Source organism: Anarhichas minor, unplaced genomic scaffold (assembly GCF_050575085.1).
Source record: "Anarhichas minor isolate MPS153535 unplaced genomic scaffold, ASM5057508v1 ptg000011l, whole genome shotgun sequence".
Taxonomy (NCBI): Eukaryota; Metazoa; Chordata; class Actinopteri; order Perciformes; family Anarhichadidae; genus Anarhichas; species Anarhichas minor.
Genome location: NW_027466457.1, coordinates 8,595,155 through 8,612,142, shown reverse-complemented (window position 1 = coordinate 8,612,142; position 16,988 = coordinate 8,595,155). Strand labels below are relative to the sequence as shown.

The 16,988-nt window shown below is 41.2% G+C and overlaps 1 protein-coding gene across 1 annotated transcript; it reads right to left on the bottom strand.

The window, feature by feature from the left end:
* Positions 1–579: 579 nt before the first annotated feature.
* pkp3a (plakophilin 3a) lies at positions 580–14,074 on the bottom strand. The gene is made up of 13 exons (XM_076089230.1): positions 13,760–14,074; positions 10,546–10,640; positions 9,199–9,974; positions 7,979–8,102; positions 7,173–7,377; positions 5,510–5,684; positions 4,913–5,030; positions 4,659–4,823; positions 4,379–4,561; positions 4,124–4,277; positions 3,300–3,495; positions 3,028–3,115; positions 580–1,765 (listed from the first exon to the last, which is right to left on the bottom strand). The coding sequence occupies exons 1-13, from the start codon at positions 13,980–13,982 to the stop codon at positions 1,724–1,726; spliced, it is 2,544 nt and encodes an 847-aa protein (XP_075945345.1). The 5' UTR covers positions 13,983–14,074; the 3' UTR covers positions 580–1,723.
* Between the last annotated feature and the right edge of the window lie 2,914 nt (positions 14,075–16,988).

The following is a 16,988-nucleotide window of genomic DNA, read 5'->3' as shown; positions in this document are numbered from 1 at the left end:
AGAAGTAACTTTTGATTTGTCATTTCACTGCCAACATCTCTCATAAAGTCCCCAGCAGAGGGCGGAGTGATTCAGATAAGATGAAGGAATTCTGCTTTTTAATTTTAAATCTGAAAGTACACAGAGGTTCAGGAAAATAAATGTAAGGGAAACATAAAGTCAGATTCGACCAGACCACTGGTATCTTTTTGTATACCAGTCAACTGAAGCAGGAACGCTCATGACTGAAGAACTCGTAGTTCTTGACATTTCTGTGCAGGTAGACTTCTGTGTGTAATGTAAACAGACTGTTATCATAGCAGTCACGCTAATAAAGCAGTTTGACAAAATACCCGGTAATTTCTCTCTGTAGGGGCTGATGATCTTTGTCCTCACGTAATAATGATTACTGTACCTGCAATGAAATAAGAGCCTAAATAAGGGTGCAGCAGGGAACGGCTGGTATTGTTCCTGTCGGAGCAGGAGCAAATATGCAAACAGGGAGTGGCCGACATTTCACCACCTTAGTGTCACTCTGTTATAGTCACAGCATACGCTGCAGCGCACACGCATGAGAAATACATAAAAATTACATTTCACTTCCAAATTTGTAACTTTTATTAGCTGAAAAGTATCCAGATGATGCATCTGCATGTACACAACTCAAAAGCAAATATAAAACAGTGAGAAGCCACACAGAAACACAAGGTCATCATTTATGCCTCAGGACAGGAATAATTATGAATCATAGATTTAGAGATTCGTATGAATTCTTACAAGTTTCATAAAATAGAATGAAAATATTAAACTTATCAATCTAAAAATCTTTCAATGGGGTCTAAATGTGAAGCGATAGATCTAGCAATAAGACCTCACTTACAGAACAAATACTGTATCTATCATGAAATCAAAGTTAGGATTGTATCTTTTTCACCCCTGGTGAACTCATGGTACTCCAGGAGTTTTGTTTGACAAAGCGATTACAATTGTTACTCATCAGCATTTTGTATGAGAAGATTAAAAAAGTTTAAAAAGCACATAACTAGTACAAAAGTCGACTTTAGAGGCATAATCATTATCAACAGATTTCTGAATCAAAGATCCACATTTATATAAATCTCCTGTGCTTTACATTCAATTATAACTATGTTATAATTTTGACTCATTTATAAACACACATTTCTCCCTCCAAAAGCACGTAAATGCAATATATAAAACATTTGATTTCTGTGTAAAATAAGAAGCAATATTTACAAAAATACACTTTTTGGCGTTTCTGCTGTGATTGAGGTGCAACAGTGAGAAGACAAGGCACAAGTGTCCACCATAGTGTCCATCAACAGCTGCTCAACTGGCAGAAACAAAAGGTTTCATCTGAATAAATGTTGCTCTGACAGACAAGACATCCCTGATTCCAAACTAAAACATACAGTGTTCAAACAAAAAGAGTAAATGGTTAAGGTGCACACATTCTGCATGTATCAGAGTCCATCAATAGTCCGGCGTACCAGATCCACATTTCTTGAACTGTCCGTCGAGTGTTAAAAATACACAAGAAGTCCTTTTCCATCGCGTAGATCCTCCATTACTTGTGTGTCCAGGTTGTCATCATAAAGTATAGCAGATAAGAACTGAATCTACGTTATCTTTGAACAATATAAAAAGTCTATTTACCCCACAGGCGGCTAGAGTGCAGGCCTGATCACTGTTACAGAAGTGAACTTGTATGGCGTTCATTTTTGTTTTACATCGTCATATCCGTAAAATCTGGTCTTGTAAACCCTTTCTGTAACACAAAGAAACAAAAAAGATAGTGTTATAACAGTGCACGGACATAAAACACATAAAAAGTGTGTTCTTATTCGAACATTAATTAGAATGTACACCACAGAGGTGTAAACAAAAGCTCCCTTGATTTAGAAGTTTTTGTGATTGTACATATTTTTTTGTAACAGTTGGTGGTGCAGATATTTTGGAATTAAATTTAAAAGTGTATGCAAGACAAGTTTTAAGGCGTTTTTGTTGTGCTGTTGAGACTTGTACGTTAAGAAATTGGATGAACACCACACCCTTGGTAGGGGCAAGTCGTGATCTGCAAAAGACAGAAAGCACCTGCCCAAGACGTGGACACGCCTTTGTGTGTGTGTGTGTTGTAGGAGCAGCAGTGTGAACTTTCAAGAGATATATGGGTTTTGAACTTGTGCCAAGCAACTGACGAGGGAATTGCGGGGAGAGAGGAATCTCACACACACACACACACACACACACACACACACACACACACACACACACACACACACACACACACACACACACACACACACACACACACACACACACACACACACACACACACACACACACACACACACACACACACACACACACACACACACACACACACACACACACACACACACACACACACACAAGAATGAGGGTGGGGCTCCATGAAGAGAAAACGTTTCCACTGAGCTTTGACTTTTAATCGGCAGATGACATACAGAATCCAACTTGTTGTTCTTGCCGTGTTAGAGGCCAGGAGACACTTGAGAAAGAGATTTCTGTACTGAACTGAGTAAACTGTCATTTAAAAAATATGCACAAAGTTACTCATGTTTTATATTGGTGTGTCTTTCATATATTTTTTATACTGAATTAAATATAGTAATAATACTGTGTGAGGAGAACAGTTTTAAGTCCCTCAATGTAAAGTGCAGTATAGTCATACATTGATATAAGCTGGTAATGCTTAAAGACATTGTTAAAGTGATTCTATAACAGTGCCATCTGTGTTTTCAGCATAATTATTATGTTTAAAATCTGCTCCTGTGTTATTTGATGGTTCAATAATACACAATAACTTTAATTATGATCCCTTCTAAAGTATCGGGGTATTAGTAACACTTAAAAAACGCTGCTGAAACTCACAATAGACTTATAGAAAACAACTACTTTCAAAACTGATGCTTTATCTTTGATGTATTATTGATTGATTGATGATCTCAGTTTTCTTTGATCATGCAGAGCTCGAGTTCAGTCCATTACCTCTTTGTAGTCTCTGTGCAGTTTCTTGTACTGGAACATGTTGCTGAGAACGGTGGCTGCCGCTTTGGCCGCTCTTATCTTCTCAGAGCTAGTGAAAACAGATTCATCCAAGGTTAATGCTTGGTACAAATAACCTTGTTTCAGAAGATAGGCAGCAATATTCTATGTAACATTTAACTCAAATGTCATGAAAATGTGCAAATGTCTGTATCAGGGTAAGTACACAATTAACTAGTTCGGCATGTTAAATCGATTCCACTTTAACCGCTCACCTGCTGTCATGCGAGTTCTTGATGCCGCTCAGTTTTTTCAGGCCATCAAAGTAGGCGATGTCTCTGGCAGCTAAAGAGCTGCTGGTCACCAAGTTATTGAGAACACCACAGATGTTGACCGTCACTTCGCAGGAGGGCGTCTTCTGGTGTCCATCATCAGGCAGCTTGGTCACCAGGTTGTTCACCACCTTTGTAGCTGGATAAACCAAGAAGCATGGTTAAGATTTATATTTACAATCAGATAATTCCCGTTAGCAATGGGATCCTGCATGAACACACATTTACGCCAAAGTTCAAATAGATATTCTGCTATTTGTTTTGTTTTTCACTTTTTAATTATTCAAATTTAATGTAATAGACAGATGATTGCTTAATTCCATTCAGGCTTTATTTGTTTATCCTGGATATCCCTGGGTATCTTAGATTTTGGTGTCTGAATTTAACCTAAATTATTTTTTTACTTGACTTGAATTATTCAATCAACATTTGACTGATCTGAATTTATCAGTCCTGTGGAATTAATTTTTTTATTTGCACGTAAACTAACTAAATTTCCAAAAAGGAATACCACATAAATTCCGATGAATGCTTTTCAAGTTAAATTTAAATGCTATCATCTCAGTGCTATTTACGTTTCAAGATTAATATCATGAGGTCAGGACAACAGTGGTGAGAAAAGTATTTTAGACCATTACTGGAATTAGTCTAAAATGTGATAAAACAACACATTTTATTATGTTATTAAAAGTATACTCTGTTAACAGGTAGCTCAGAGCATAATGTTATTTATATCTAACAAGGATTAAAAAAAAAAAAGAACTGACCCATGTCATTCTTATCCTTGACATGGCGGGACAGATTTCGGAGGAGGCCTGTGAGAGAACGCAGCTCCAGATCATTGCTGGTACGCAGGAGGTCCAGCAGCACTGGCAGTATGCGCTCCTGCTCCAGAGCCACCTGGCTCAGCACAGAAGCCCACTGCAGGGACAAAGAGGGACAAAGTAAATATTGGACAAACTTATAAAAGATCGTTGCATTTGAATACTTTTTACAGGCGAACTGAAAACTCTGCTGCTTACCCTCTTGTCTCCAGCTGTGATGTTCTGCAGCGCTCCGGCAGCTGCCTCGCGGGTGGTGGAGTTGATCTCACAATCATGCAGCACACGTTTGTACACACCCACTATCTGTGGGTGCCACAGCCACTCCACGCCCTTTGGCACCCGAGCAACCTCGGTGAAAGTGGAGAGATCCTGGTTCTTTCTCTGTCAGGGGAAGGAAGAGACAAGGAGACATTGTTGAGACAAGTGAATCTGGTCTGTACACACAAAAAGCTGAGGGATAAATCTGACGTATGCTTACATTTTTGGCTTTCCGGCTCTGAGGCGTAAAGCAACCAATGGCTTCGCCCTTCCCTGAGTCCTGACCTCTGGTTGGTCCTTCCAGGCGCATCATAGCAGATGGAGGCATCTCACTGTAAAGCTGGTAGGAGAGGTTCCTCAAGACACACACTGAATTTTCCAGCCCCTAAGAAAAACACACACACAGACAAATAAATACACAAGCCTTGGTGTGAAACAGCAGCTTGAATTCAGCTCCATCTGGTCTTGTCTCACCTTGTCTTCTGTCTTGCTGTCATCAAGGGAGGCCTTGATGTAGGTCACCAAAGAGTCCACCAGTCCATGTGTGTCTCTCATCTGCTGACGGGTCTTTTCGTTCACAGAGCTCATATTCCTGAGCACACACAGAGCAAGGGTGTGGTCAGAGAGATATTTCAGGTAAAATCATGAATAATACATGTTTTTACTTCAACCAGAGGGTGCAAATAGAGAATGCCGTACAGTTTGGCTTCGGAGTGAGTTTCTACTCCTTGCACTTTGCTGCATGATAAATATAATGCAGAGAGCATTGCAAAAAAAACAAAAAACAGTAGTGATTCATTTGGAGATAAACACCCTCCAGTGCGCACATAAACAAAGCCGAGCCAAAGCATCTGGAGGCTGGAGTGATGCAGGCTTTTGTAAACAGTAAAAAGTGATGGGTATGCTAAATGCTCCAATGGCTGTGAGCTGATGCTTGACTTAGTGTGTCCTGCCAGAACAAGTTCCCAAAATGCAAATGTGATCATGGGAGAAAAAGCAGATGCAGAAATGTATTTTAACAAAGGAGCATGCTGCAACCACAGAGAGAAGACATGGATATGTGAGATGCACCTGAGGCATCCTGTGGTGTTGTAGAAGATGTCTGCCTCAGAGGCAGACTGATGGATGCTCTCAGATTCTCCACTGCCTGTCAGAGGGATGAGGACCTTGTCAGTCAGCTCATGAAGTGTCTCCCTGGCCAGTTTCTCCTTCAGGTTGTCTTTGGATGAAAGGTTCCACAGGATACCTGCACACATACACACCAGTGGACAGTCAACAAAACTGACATGTATGCTTCATTTTGCATATATATATATGTAGCTTATGTAATGGAGATTACCATTATTTTACAGTAACCTCAGTTTTAAAGGAGCAGTGTGTGGGATTTAGTTGCATCTAGTGTTAAGGTGGCAGATTGCATCCAACTGAACAACCCAAGTGTGTCGGAGAGCTACGGTGGTTTTTAGGTAATGTAAAAACGCAAAAGGCACTCTCTAGAGAGCCAGCGTTTGGTTTGTCCGTTCTGGGCTACTGTAGAAACATGGCAGTGCAACGTGGAGGACTCCATGAAGAGGACCTGCTCTCTTTGTAGATATAACAGCTCATTCTATCCATAACAAAATCACAATTATTCTTAGTTTCAGGTGATTATACACTTATTAAAACGCAGTTATGGATACTATTTTAAATTTGTGCAATTATAACCCCCTACATCCTACACCGTGTTCCTTGAAGACATTTTGGTAAGTTGGCTTAGTCGTGTTCCTGCTGAGAGTTAGATGAGAAGACTGATACCACTCTCACACAGAGTGGTATCAATCTTCTGATCTAACTCAACGCAAGGAAAAAAACAAGTGTACTTCCCAAAATGTTGAACTTGGACATCTCTGTCTGGTATTGCTCCTGCTCAGACAGGAACAATACCAGACATTTTGGCAGACTACCCAAAAAAAGGTGCACAACTACAGTTGTTATTCCCCCTTTGGCCAGCTGATACAAATCAAGATGTAACGGCACAAAGGCCATCAGTCATAAAGGGAGTGGATATACTGTTCACAGGCCCAGACAACTCCCAAACACTCCTTTATCCCTCCTTCTCACACACCCTATATAAAAGCCTGCAGCTCCACCTCATCCACCTTTGACTCTGCGTACTCAGACGCACTACATGTCATACAAATCTCCACACTATGAAGTTCTTGCAACATCGATTTTCTAAATTTCAGCGTTCATTTTATGAGAAAGTATGTTTGCCGGTTCTGCTGACAGCAGATAATTGTGAATAATGACAGAGTATGAACGTGTGAGAATGCATGAGTGCTGAAGGGTGAGGGGGCTGAGTCAACTGGAAACCTATGTAGACTTGAACTGTGAATGACCAACTAACATTAATGTCGAGTACTGAAAAACAACAACACTCTACTGAATAAAAGAACATCGCTCACATCTCCTCTGAAATTACGAAACGATCTCAAACTTTAATTCAGTTACAGTAAATGCTCATAATCTGCGGATTCTTGTATAAGTGACTAGCTACAGCTTGCCACCGTCCTCCTGTTTGTTTGCTGCTAAATAATATCAATCTCAAAGGCTACTGTTTGCTCAAAGAATTTCAAGGACACTGCTGTCTAGATTATGTTGCATCCAAATATTGTGACCAACTAATTTACATTCATTTCTACACGAGGAAAAAGTCCAAAACATGCAGTCTGAGACCAACTCTGCCAACTCCTACCAGTGATGTTTTTGTGGAGCTCGTCATCAGAATCTTTGAGTGCCTCGACCAGCTGTGGGATGCCGCCCTCCTCGATCAGGGCCACCTTGTTGTCCATGTTCTCATAGATGAGGTTGCGTGTGGCACCAGTGGCATAACGCTGCACTTCCTGGTTGTCGCTGTTGAACAGCTTCACCAGCTCACCGATGCCCTTCAAGCGACGCACCTAGAAACAAAGTGGCAGGAAAAACATTCCGCTTAGGATATTTACTGTTTTGGTAACTCCAGTTACTCCAGCTGTTTCCAGTCTTTATGCTAAGCTAAGATAACCGGCTGCTGGCTGATTTGCTGCACAAACAGTGGTATCAAGCTTCTCATCTACCTCTCAGCAAGGAAGCAAATGTGTTTATTTACCCAAATATCAAACTATTAAATCATCTGGATCTCATTTCGTTAAACTCTTTAAATACTGACTCTAAACAAAGTCACAAGAGATGCATCCTCAGAGCTAAAGATAACCTCAACAAGCTAAAAGCACATGGCCAAACTGTGAGCGAATAAGCTGCCTGTCACATAAAATAAGAGTTGTAATCTCTATATTGTATGTCTGCCAATCAACACCTGTACGGGGCAGAGTCCAGGTATGTTAACAGTGATGATAAAAATGAACTGGAGCAGACACAACTGCTTCTCTATGACATCAGAAATGGAGAAACACCCATCGTTTAAAGGAAAACAACTTTCACGACTGAGTTTCTCAATCAGGGATTGCAGAGAAGAAAAACCCAGAGGAAATCTAACCACACAGTTTAATCAGTTTGAGCTACCTCGTCTTTGGCCTCGCTGTCATTGTAACACTCATGTTGAATGTAGGCGGCACCCAGGACCTGCAGCTCATTGTCGGGCTCTGTCAGGTTTTGCACTGCGGTGGGCATGTCCAAGGAGGTGATCCTAGCAAGGAGCAAATGAACAAATTCAACCAAAAAAAATCTAAAACATTTCAATGATGGCCCCCTGATGACATGTATGGTGTTATAAAATATGTATTTTGGATGTTTGAATGAAAACCAACAGTAATTATTCATGGATGATTTGTTTGTTGTCTGCAAAAATTCAGCTTGTTGTATTTCTTCCAAAACACACAGTGCTCTGTGAATCCGCTTGGCTCACCACACGCTGTGGGATGTGTGAAATGTGAGGCCTGGGACTGAGCTGCCACACCCAAAACCAGTCCTGCAACTAAGGAGCCACCTCCCAATGCACAGCTCTTATGAAATACACTGCTCATATCACGCACTCCCTCACTAAAACCTCCTGACACATGAAAGCAGTGACGTCATCATACTGGTGTATCACATTCACTAGAATATCACTGATCTGTGTCATTGTGTATTTTAAACTAATTAAAGGATAAGGACGGCATGACTCCGTATTTTTCTTTTCGTCAAGAAATCCAATGAAAAGACTCAAAGCAATGATGTTTTTGTCTGTCTCTCAATGCTTTCGTATCTCTGTACCCTGTCTTTGCTTCACAAGCACAAACCCATTTGTTCCTATTGAAGACATGAAGCTTAAAAAATACACAGAGACATCAAGTTTAATTTTGTCGTTTTTTAGCAGGCGTTACTCAAACATTTTCAGCAGCGGATAACGACACATTTTGTGTGCAAGTGAGTATCTACCGCAGCTGGACGGTGAATGTGGGACTGACTCAAGATAAACTGCATGCCCATTTCACTCGTAAAGAAGGGACATGTCAGTACAAAAGGGTGGCTCGTTGTTGTGTTTTCAGAGGCTCTCTTAAGCACAGAGGATTAAGCTTCTGCTTATCGGGCTTTGCCTCCACAAACCATACTCATTAGTAGGATCAGTTAATTGTTGGTTTTAGTCTTTTCTTAGGATTTGTTGACGATGGTACCGTTAGAATATATCTACACTAAATTACACACTGAAGATTTGATTGTTTGCGGACACGCAAATGAAAACATCTCTGTTGTGAATGTGAGCAGAAAGAATGGGTGACTTTGTTGTCATTTGAGTGACTCACCCGCTAAGGTTGGCCATGCTGTTTCCCATCTCCCTCTGCCCATCGTAGATGTCGTAGCCCCTGCCCACACTCTTCATGCTTCTGACTGACATGGCCCGGGACATGTTGCTCTTACGCTGCTGCATTAGGTTCGCCTGGGAACCAGGGGACACTATGAACCCTCCTCCGTCCATTCCGTCCCCCCCTCCACCATAGGTGCCCACACCTGGCATAATCTGCTGCCCAGAAATGGAGCCCATGCTTGTACGGTTTCGGTTTGTAATCCTGCTGATAGTGCGGTGGGCTGGGCCTTTGAAGGAATGTTGCTGGTTGAACTCCACCTCTCCTCCCGTCATCCCGCCGTCGCCCGTCATCCCTCCGCCGCGGGAAAGAGTGCCACTAAGAGATCGGTTCATGGGTGGCGGGAAGTTCATGGTGCCTCCTCCTTGCCTTATCTGGGTAGCGTAGCCGTTGACTGCGCTCTGAGCGTACTGGCGGTTGAAAGTGGCGTCACGGTCGGAGACCATACTGCCGGCATCGCTGGCATCTATTATCCAGGGACTCACCTGCGCTGTATGCTGCCGCACTGCGTGCATGGAGAGGATCTCTGGGTCCATTCGGCTCTGTTGCCTGGCGGCCCCTTTGTAGCCGCCCATGCGTATGTCTTCTCGGTAAAAACCACCCCCACCCCCACTTCCAACAACATTGCCACCCCCGACACTGATCCTGTGCAACTGGGCCATATTTGGGCCAGTAGACTGGCTGGTGAAGCCTGCCCTCTGGGATACGGGTGGACCCTGAGAATTTGGAAGAGGAGTAACTGTTAAATGTGTAACCAGAGTTCAGATGAACTGTGTGTGAGTGGGTGAATTTGTTGTGAGTCACAGCATATTGCCGAAAATGTTTTCTAAATTTGATGTGAAACAAAGGTAAGTATTAGTATAAGTAAAGGTAGTATTTTTTTCCTATTAGTTTCCATTCCTCATACAAACATGCATTTGTTTAGAAGATAAGGGCATTATTATCGACTCAAATATCAGATATGGACACATTGAAAAGCAGGATGAATTCAATAAGGCAGCTTCAGGTTTATCTTAAGCTCAGAGCTCAAACATCTGTGGCACAATGCCAATGGCTTCCTGTTGAATCACTAAAATGGAGGAATCTAGAGGGTGGACTTGAAACCCTGAGCTGATCTCATCACAGCGTACTGTGAAATACCACACATGCTGTGTCCTGGGTGACCCACTGTGGCACCAGCAGAGAGTCAGTGAAAGCGTTTAAATGGCACATTACATGATCAGCTGGATATGTCCACGACCTGTGTGAATAGATGCTGAAACAGTGACATAATGCTGCAGTACTCACCATTGTTTTGGAGCCCGAGTACATGTAGGAGGATTTAGAGCTGTAGTTTGGGTTATAGGTTTGATATTTCACAGCTGAAGAAGAACCGCCGTATTCTGGAAGGAAGCAGGGAGACAGAATAACACATGAATACCACAAACAATATCACATAAAATGAAGCTTTACTGAAAGACTAAAACTGGTTTCCACCTTTAATACAGTACAAGGTAAACTATTAATTAAAACATACAGTGAAGTCTTTGTACTTGTATTTGCTTTTTCTAACATGTCAAGCCTTAAAGGATAGCTTCACAGTTTTTCAAGTCTGTCTTAAAACAACAATAGAAAGAGATATTATTTACGCCAGTATGAGCAGGAGCAATGACTACAACACGTATAAGAACAAGCAGTCTATTTGTCACCTCTTTAAATGACATCCAGCTAAAAAGTTACTTAAAAAAATCAGCACTTTATGGGGATTTGATGACTAAAACGTCACAGCAGAGTTGATGCGTTTATCCTGTGGCTGGCTTCTAAACACGTCCAGGCAGAAACAACACAAAAACAAATGGAAGCTCTTTGATTGGAAAAAGTGCCGTCTCGTTGTGCTTGAAATGTGTTGCCCACACATCTGAATGTAGTGTGAGAGCTACTCTATTCATCTTTTGTTCTGTGTGCGCTTTTGTTGAAATGTATGCATCAGAAGTGGTGATAAATAGTTTCACTTTTTGCAAGTAAAGAGTTTCCATTTGTCTTTATTGTGGAAGTAGACTCAGCTGACAAATGCCTATTTTTGTTTTATACTTGTTGTGACCTTTCAGCAATGACAAATGTAGGGAGTTGCATTTTTCCCCATTTGAAATTCATCATCTATTTTTCAGCATTTTACATTTCTCAACACACTGATTAATGTCATTTTGTAATCACGTAGAAGCAGAACAACGTTGGCTATTTTGATAATACCGGAGAAGAACACCTTTAATGGTGTTAGTTGTGTCAAGTGATCATTAAGATCTAACCCATACATAAATAACACAGCATCAAGTCAAGCCTGACCTTTGGTGGTGTTACTGCACATAACAACACAATCACGGAAAACAATTAAAATGTAATCCTGTTGATTTTTAGTCTTGTGTTTCAAAACAAAAACACACATTTCTTTGCCATGAACACTGTACAACAATGTCATTGCAATCCAATGGACTGACTACAATTTTTACAGCCACACTGCTAGCATTCAGTGTTCGAAGATGTGCAACATGTTCTGACACGAGGCTCGAGCCAATGCTCCGGGTGCACTGATAACCATTCAAAACTGACTAAACTCTTTGTCTCGATGGAACACGCACACCTAACGAATTTATCAAAAACCAAAGACAGGTTCATATGCGTGACTTTAACCGCACAAGTGTGTGAGTGTAGTGCACACACACACACACACACACGCGCGCACACACACACACCAAACCAGTTGGTGTAGAAGAGAAAGAGCCAACTCGGCAACGCCCAACACACCTTTGCAGCACACAGAAAACACACTTTTTTTTAATCATCTGTTGTCTTTTGAAATAATGACTTTGTTCATGAAGCCAAAATGTCAAAACACATTATTATCTGCTCTCACCTTCTGCCGAGACTTGCCCATTTGTGAACACAAATTAGTCCATACATGGACTAGCATTTAAATACAGGAGAGGAGGCATTCCTTGCAGAATCCTCTGGGTGCTCTCCTCATGTGTGCGTTCATTCATAATGAGCTCTTCTGAAGCCACGAACCACTAAAATGGCAGCATTCCCTGTTGTGTTGTTAGCAATTCTTCTCTGCCTCTTGTACAGGTTTCAAAAGACGATGAATATGACGTGGCAGCATTTTGTGACTGTTTGTTTTACTGCCGGCAAAGGACAGGGCAACAGACAGGCAGAGATAACAGTGTACAAAATCAAGCTCAGCCTAGTTTTTCATACATGTCAGGCTGAAGTCTTTGACAAACATAATGGAGGTAAAGAACAGACAGTGACTCATTTAGCAGACATGCATGTCCCTCTGAATTCCCGAATTTAAAGCGGCACGAACAGTATGTTTATTTTTCCCTTTGAGACAGTTAGCCTACTGGGGAAATACTCAAACCAGACAAGTGAGAACAAGATTCCTCCTCACAACCCAGAATGCCAAAGGCCATAAACACAAGAAGCTGATGTTGAGCTGTTCCCTGCAGTCAATTATGAGACGGGAAGGAAATGTCACTATGCATCAAAAAGTTCCTGGAAACTATTAATTTCATCTGAGGGAGTCTCCCTGCTGCTTACATAACAATCCCACCTTGGCTGACTTTGTCTGCGTGCCAAGACGACTCAGACAGACACCTTTTGACAATGCGTCTGCTTTGAACAGATAACACAACACAACACAACCATCTCTCAGGTATCTCTTCAACCCTCACCTCTTAAAGCTGAGTAAGACCTGAAACCCAATCCCACAGAGGGAGGCTTTCACCTTGGCTTGCTATCAGGGAAGTTCATGAAAGCAGCCCTTGTTTGAGCCTGTTACACATTAACCCTTTGTCATGTGCACGTTCACCTCATACAGAGCTGTAAGATCACCGCTGAGGCTTCAGCTTCTTCTGCTGAGCAGCTGAGTGGACAAATTCCCAGATGAGCTGACATGGCCCACAGGAATGCAACAGGGACAAACATGCAGGAAAAAACAGCGCACACACACCTGGTGTATTGGTGTATTGGTGCATGCACACTCTACTCTGATATGAGTCACTTCCGGGGAATACTGAAATTGGTTGTCGTAAAATAAACAAAAACTTTTGTTATAGCTGAAAGAATTAGTTGAGTAATCAATTTGTCAGGCAACAATTGGTAAGTAATGTTTAAAGCAAGAATTGATGCACTGGAGCCCAATCCAAAAACCCACCCAACATGTTATTTCAGCGATTTTGAGTATTGGCCAAAGGAAACAGGTCTGACTGAAGATATATGAGTTTCAATTCCCAATCAACAGATAAGTGATATGTTATCATTAGGCTATAAACCCAGCACTATAATGTCAGACACCTTCACCTGAACCTGTGGGGGGGGGGCTCAGACTGGTTTTACCTACTGAGCTCAAGTCACTTGTCAGCTCATGCTGCGCTCTTCACGCGGAAATACTTTCATGAAGCAGAACATACAGCCAGCACAGTTCCTCGTGAAAGTGATACAATGCAAAACACTTTTTGATGTTTACCTGACGTGGCGTATTGCGAGGCCGATCCATTCTGACGCGGAAGTGTGGACTTCTCCGCCATTCTCATCTGGACCTGCTGGTGCACGCGCCGCGCTCTGGCCATCTCGTCCGACATGGTGCCCCCGTTCCCGAGCTGGATCTCGGACGGGAATCCATAAGTGGTGACGGAGGTGTTCGGCTGTATAGCGGACAAAAACACGTTCTCTGAGTTCACAACACTCATGGTGTAAAGTTAAGAAGACGACGCAAGTAGGGCGCCAGGAAAGAAACCGTGGTGCGGGCAGGTTGATTGCGCGACTGAAAGTGTCTGAAAGGCGCACGAGAGAGGCGCTCAGAGAGAGCTGAACATCAGCAGGAGGTGGAGCCTCAGAGTCAGTGGACCCAGACCTAAGCACCTACCTGACTCGCAGGTGCTCTTTTTCTTCTTCTTTGGGGTTTTACGGCAGTCCCTTAGCGTTGCATAACTTCCTGGAATTAGTCTCTCTGTTTTTTATTTTTTTAAGTTGTATAATTAGTCCTCTCATAAAACCATATAGCAATTGTCTGTCCTCCACAAAAAAACACACAACAAAAAACAATGTAGCTTAGCATTTATGATTACATCTGCCAAAGATATCTCAATTGGAAATTATAAAAAAAGTATGGCTTTAAAATGGACTTCAAAATGTTTGTGAGGGTTTATTCAATTGGAAAATACCTGAAAATGTTCTTACTCAGTAATAATATTAATTAAGTTGTTTCTCCTTGCATTACCTATTTCATTTTAACAGACGGCCTGAAAACAATGGTGTTATGTAAACATTGTTAAAATAAACTTTTATGGAACATTAAGTCGATTTTTATTATGTAAAGTTACATTTAAAAAAATAGTTAAATACATGAATGTAACATCACCATTAAAATAGATTAGAAATTAAAATCCATCATGTAACAGAGTTCAACAGGAAATGACAGTGTGGATAAACCAGGTCAAATACCTGTGGTAAGTGGAGTCACATCCAAGTTAATAATCGAGTTAAATAGGACAGGGCTTATTCATTAACACTATGATAACACATGTCATCCAGTGTTACAATTCTGCTGTTTACAGTGGTGGAATGTAACATACATACAAGTACTGTAAGTAAGTAGTTCAATTCTGAGGTTTACTTGAGTATTTACATTTTATGCTACTTTATAGGCTACTTCTACTCTTCTACACTTACCCCAGCGGGTTTGAATCCCGTTATGATCCAGTGACATGTTTTATTCTGAAATGGGCCATTCTGCATAATGAGTATTTAAATTTGTATTACTACTTTAAGTATATTGTTATGCTTCAATTTACTTTTACCAGCACTTTCAGAGTATTTTTACACTGTGGTATTGCTACTTCTTCCACCACTGGCTGTTTAGTTTTATATATTAGTTTATTCAACAAGGAAATTGCTTATCTTTTTGAATCTGTAATAATTAGGTAAATACAGGTACATCGCATGCACTTTATGCTTCAGTATGCAGCAGTAAAGGCCTTTGAGCTTTACGTAGTTAGAGAGTTTAGTCAATGATGTTTTAACACATGTACCCGATATTAGGTTTAATGTTGATGTTAGGTATGAATGGAGGACTGTAACAAGGTGTGGCACAGCCTCACTCTATTATTAAGGTGGAGCCACACCTTTGTGTTATCTGGTTTGTTGTATTTGAGCTTAGCAACTGTGAGTCACTGCAGCCAATATGAAAGCAATAGAAACCGTGGGAAGAGTACATGATACATGCTGCATGTCTGCATCTACCTGTGAGGCTAGAACAAGTCACCATTGGAGCAGATTAAACACCTCTAAATGGACTCAAGTATGAATAAATATCTCTTCTAATCTTTATTAGAAGCTGATTCTGACTATGATTATTTTCTGCCTGCCTTCCTTTGTTTGGGTGCATCTGAGCAGAAAAAGATGAACCGCAGTCTTTCTAAAGGTTATTCAATCAGCCAATCATTTCCCTTGTTTACACTGAATTGGATGCAGAAGCAGATCTATAGAAGCATCCTTCCTCTGCTTATCTGCTCCGTGTTTAACTGAAAAATCATCTTTTACTTTTGCACATATTTCTTCACAGTCCTTCCAAATCTGTTCACACTGACTTCCCCTTCATTGTATGTTTGTGAGTAGAAACAATCAATCACAGCTTCACAAGCCGGCACTTAATGTCTCAGGGAGTCTGAGATGGTAACTAACGTTCTCAGTGAAATTCATTTTACTTGATTATTCAAAACAGATGCAAAAAAAAGATCAATCTTGTATAAATATGAAAAATTAAATCACATATTTTGACTCACCATTACCATGGATGCTGTGATTGATTGTAGATGTTCTCCTCTGTGATGAAGTGCACCGAGTGATCTGATCTGGTGGGATATTAGAAAGTATCAAAAGATATAGCCACAGTCACCGCCCTCAAATTCACAATAGCACTTTCCTTTGCAGGTATGCAAAAACAAAGAGATGAGTCAAATGAGAGGTTGACACCCCAGGGTGTGTAGACGACAGTCTGACTGTCACAGTGAGACTGTGACAGTCAGAAAGGACGAGTCAGAAAGACAAGTTCTATTTCAGTTGTGATTCTGCTTTTCTACTAAAAAAGCTATTTCTTTTCTAAAATGTAACTGTGGGAGGGTTTTGTATTATAATTTTGCACAATACATTTTATTAATGGCGTGTGATTTAACATCAGTGCTGTTTTTTTTGCATGTTGCAACAGTTCATTGATGACTCACTCAGTCGAAACAGTTCATAGCATCCGAGCAGCTGTTTTACTGGATTCCCAGCCCAGTTCAGAGACAGACAGAGTGACAGACATCAGCCTAAAGGTTGACTCAGATCAGTGTGTGTGTGTGTGTGTGTGTGTGTGTGTGCGTCAGAGAAAGTGATTGCACCAGGGAGCGAGAGTGACACCCTTGCTCTGTCTAACGTCTCGAGCGTAAGGAGCCAACCGTCTTTCTGTGATGTAATGTCTGAAGATACACTACAGGACGTAAAGTAGGTGGTCACCCAAACATTACATTATAAAAATATTACTACAAAATAATATTAAGTAAAAGGATTTTTTTAAACGTAGAAAGAGACACAAACACGGTGGTTTCAGTAGACGGATTATGAGACAATAGGTCCCTGGGCACAGACATGTAAAAGAACCCCACTGAAAGAGACGCAAGACAGCACACGACTTATAAAGCATCGTTATTAAACCC

Coding starts and splice junctions, on each gene's coding strand:
- pkp3a (XM_076089230.1), bottom strand. CDS start 13,982: ATGAGTGTTGTGAACTCAGAGAACGTGTTTTTGTCCGCTATACAGCCG. Junction 10,641..13,759: donor CTCGCAATACGCCACGTCAG/GTAAACATCAAA, acceptor GCTTCCTTCCAG/AATACGGCGGTTCTTCTTCA. Junction 9,975..10,545: donor ACTCGGGCTCCAAAACAATG/GTGAGTACTGCA, acceptor CCAAATTCTCAG/GGTCCACCCGTATCCCAGAG.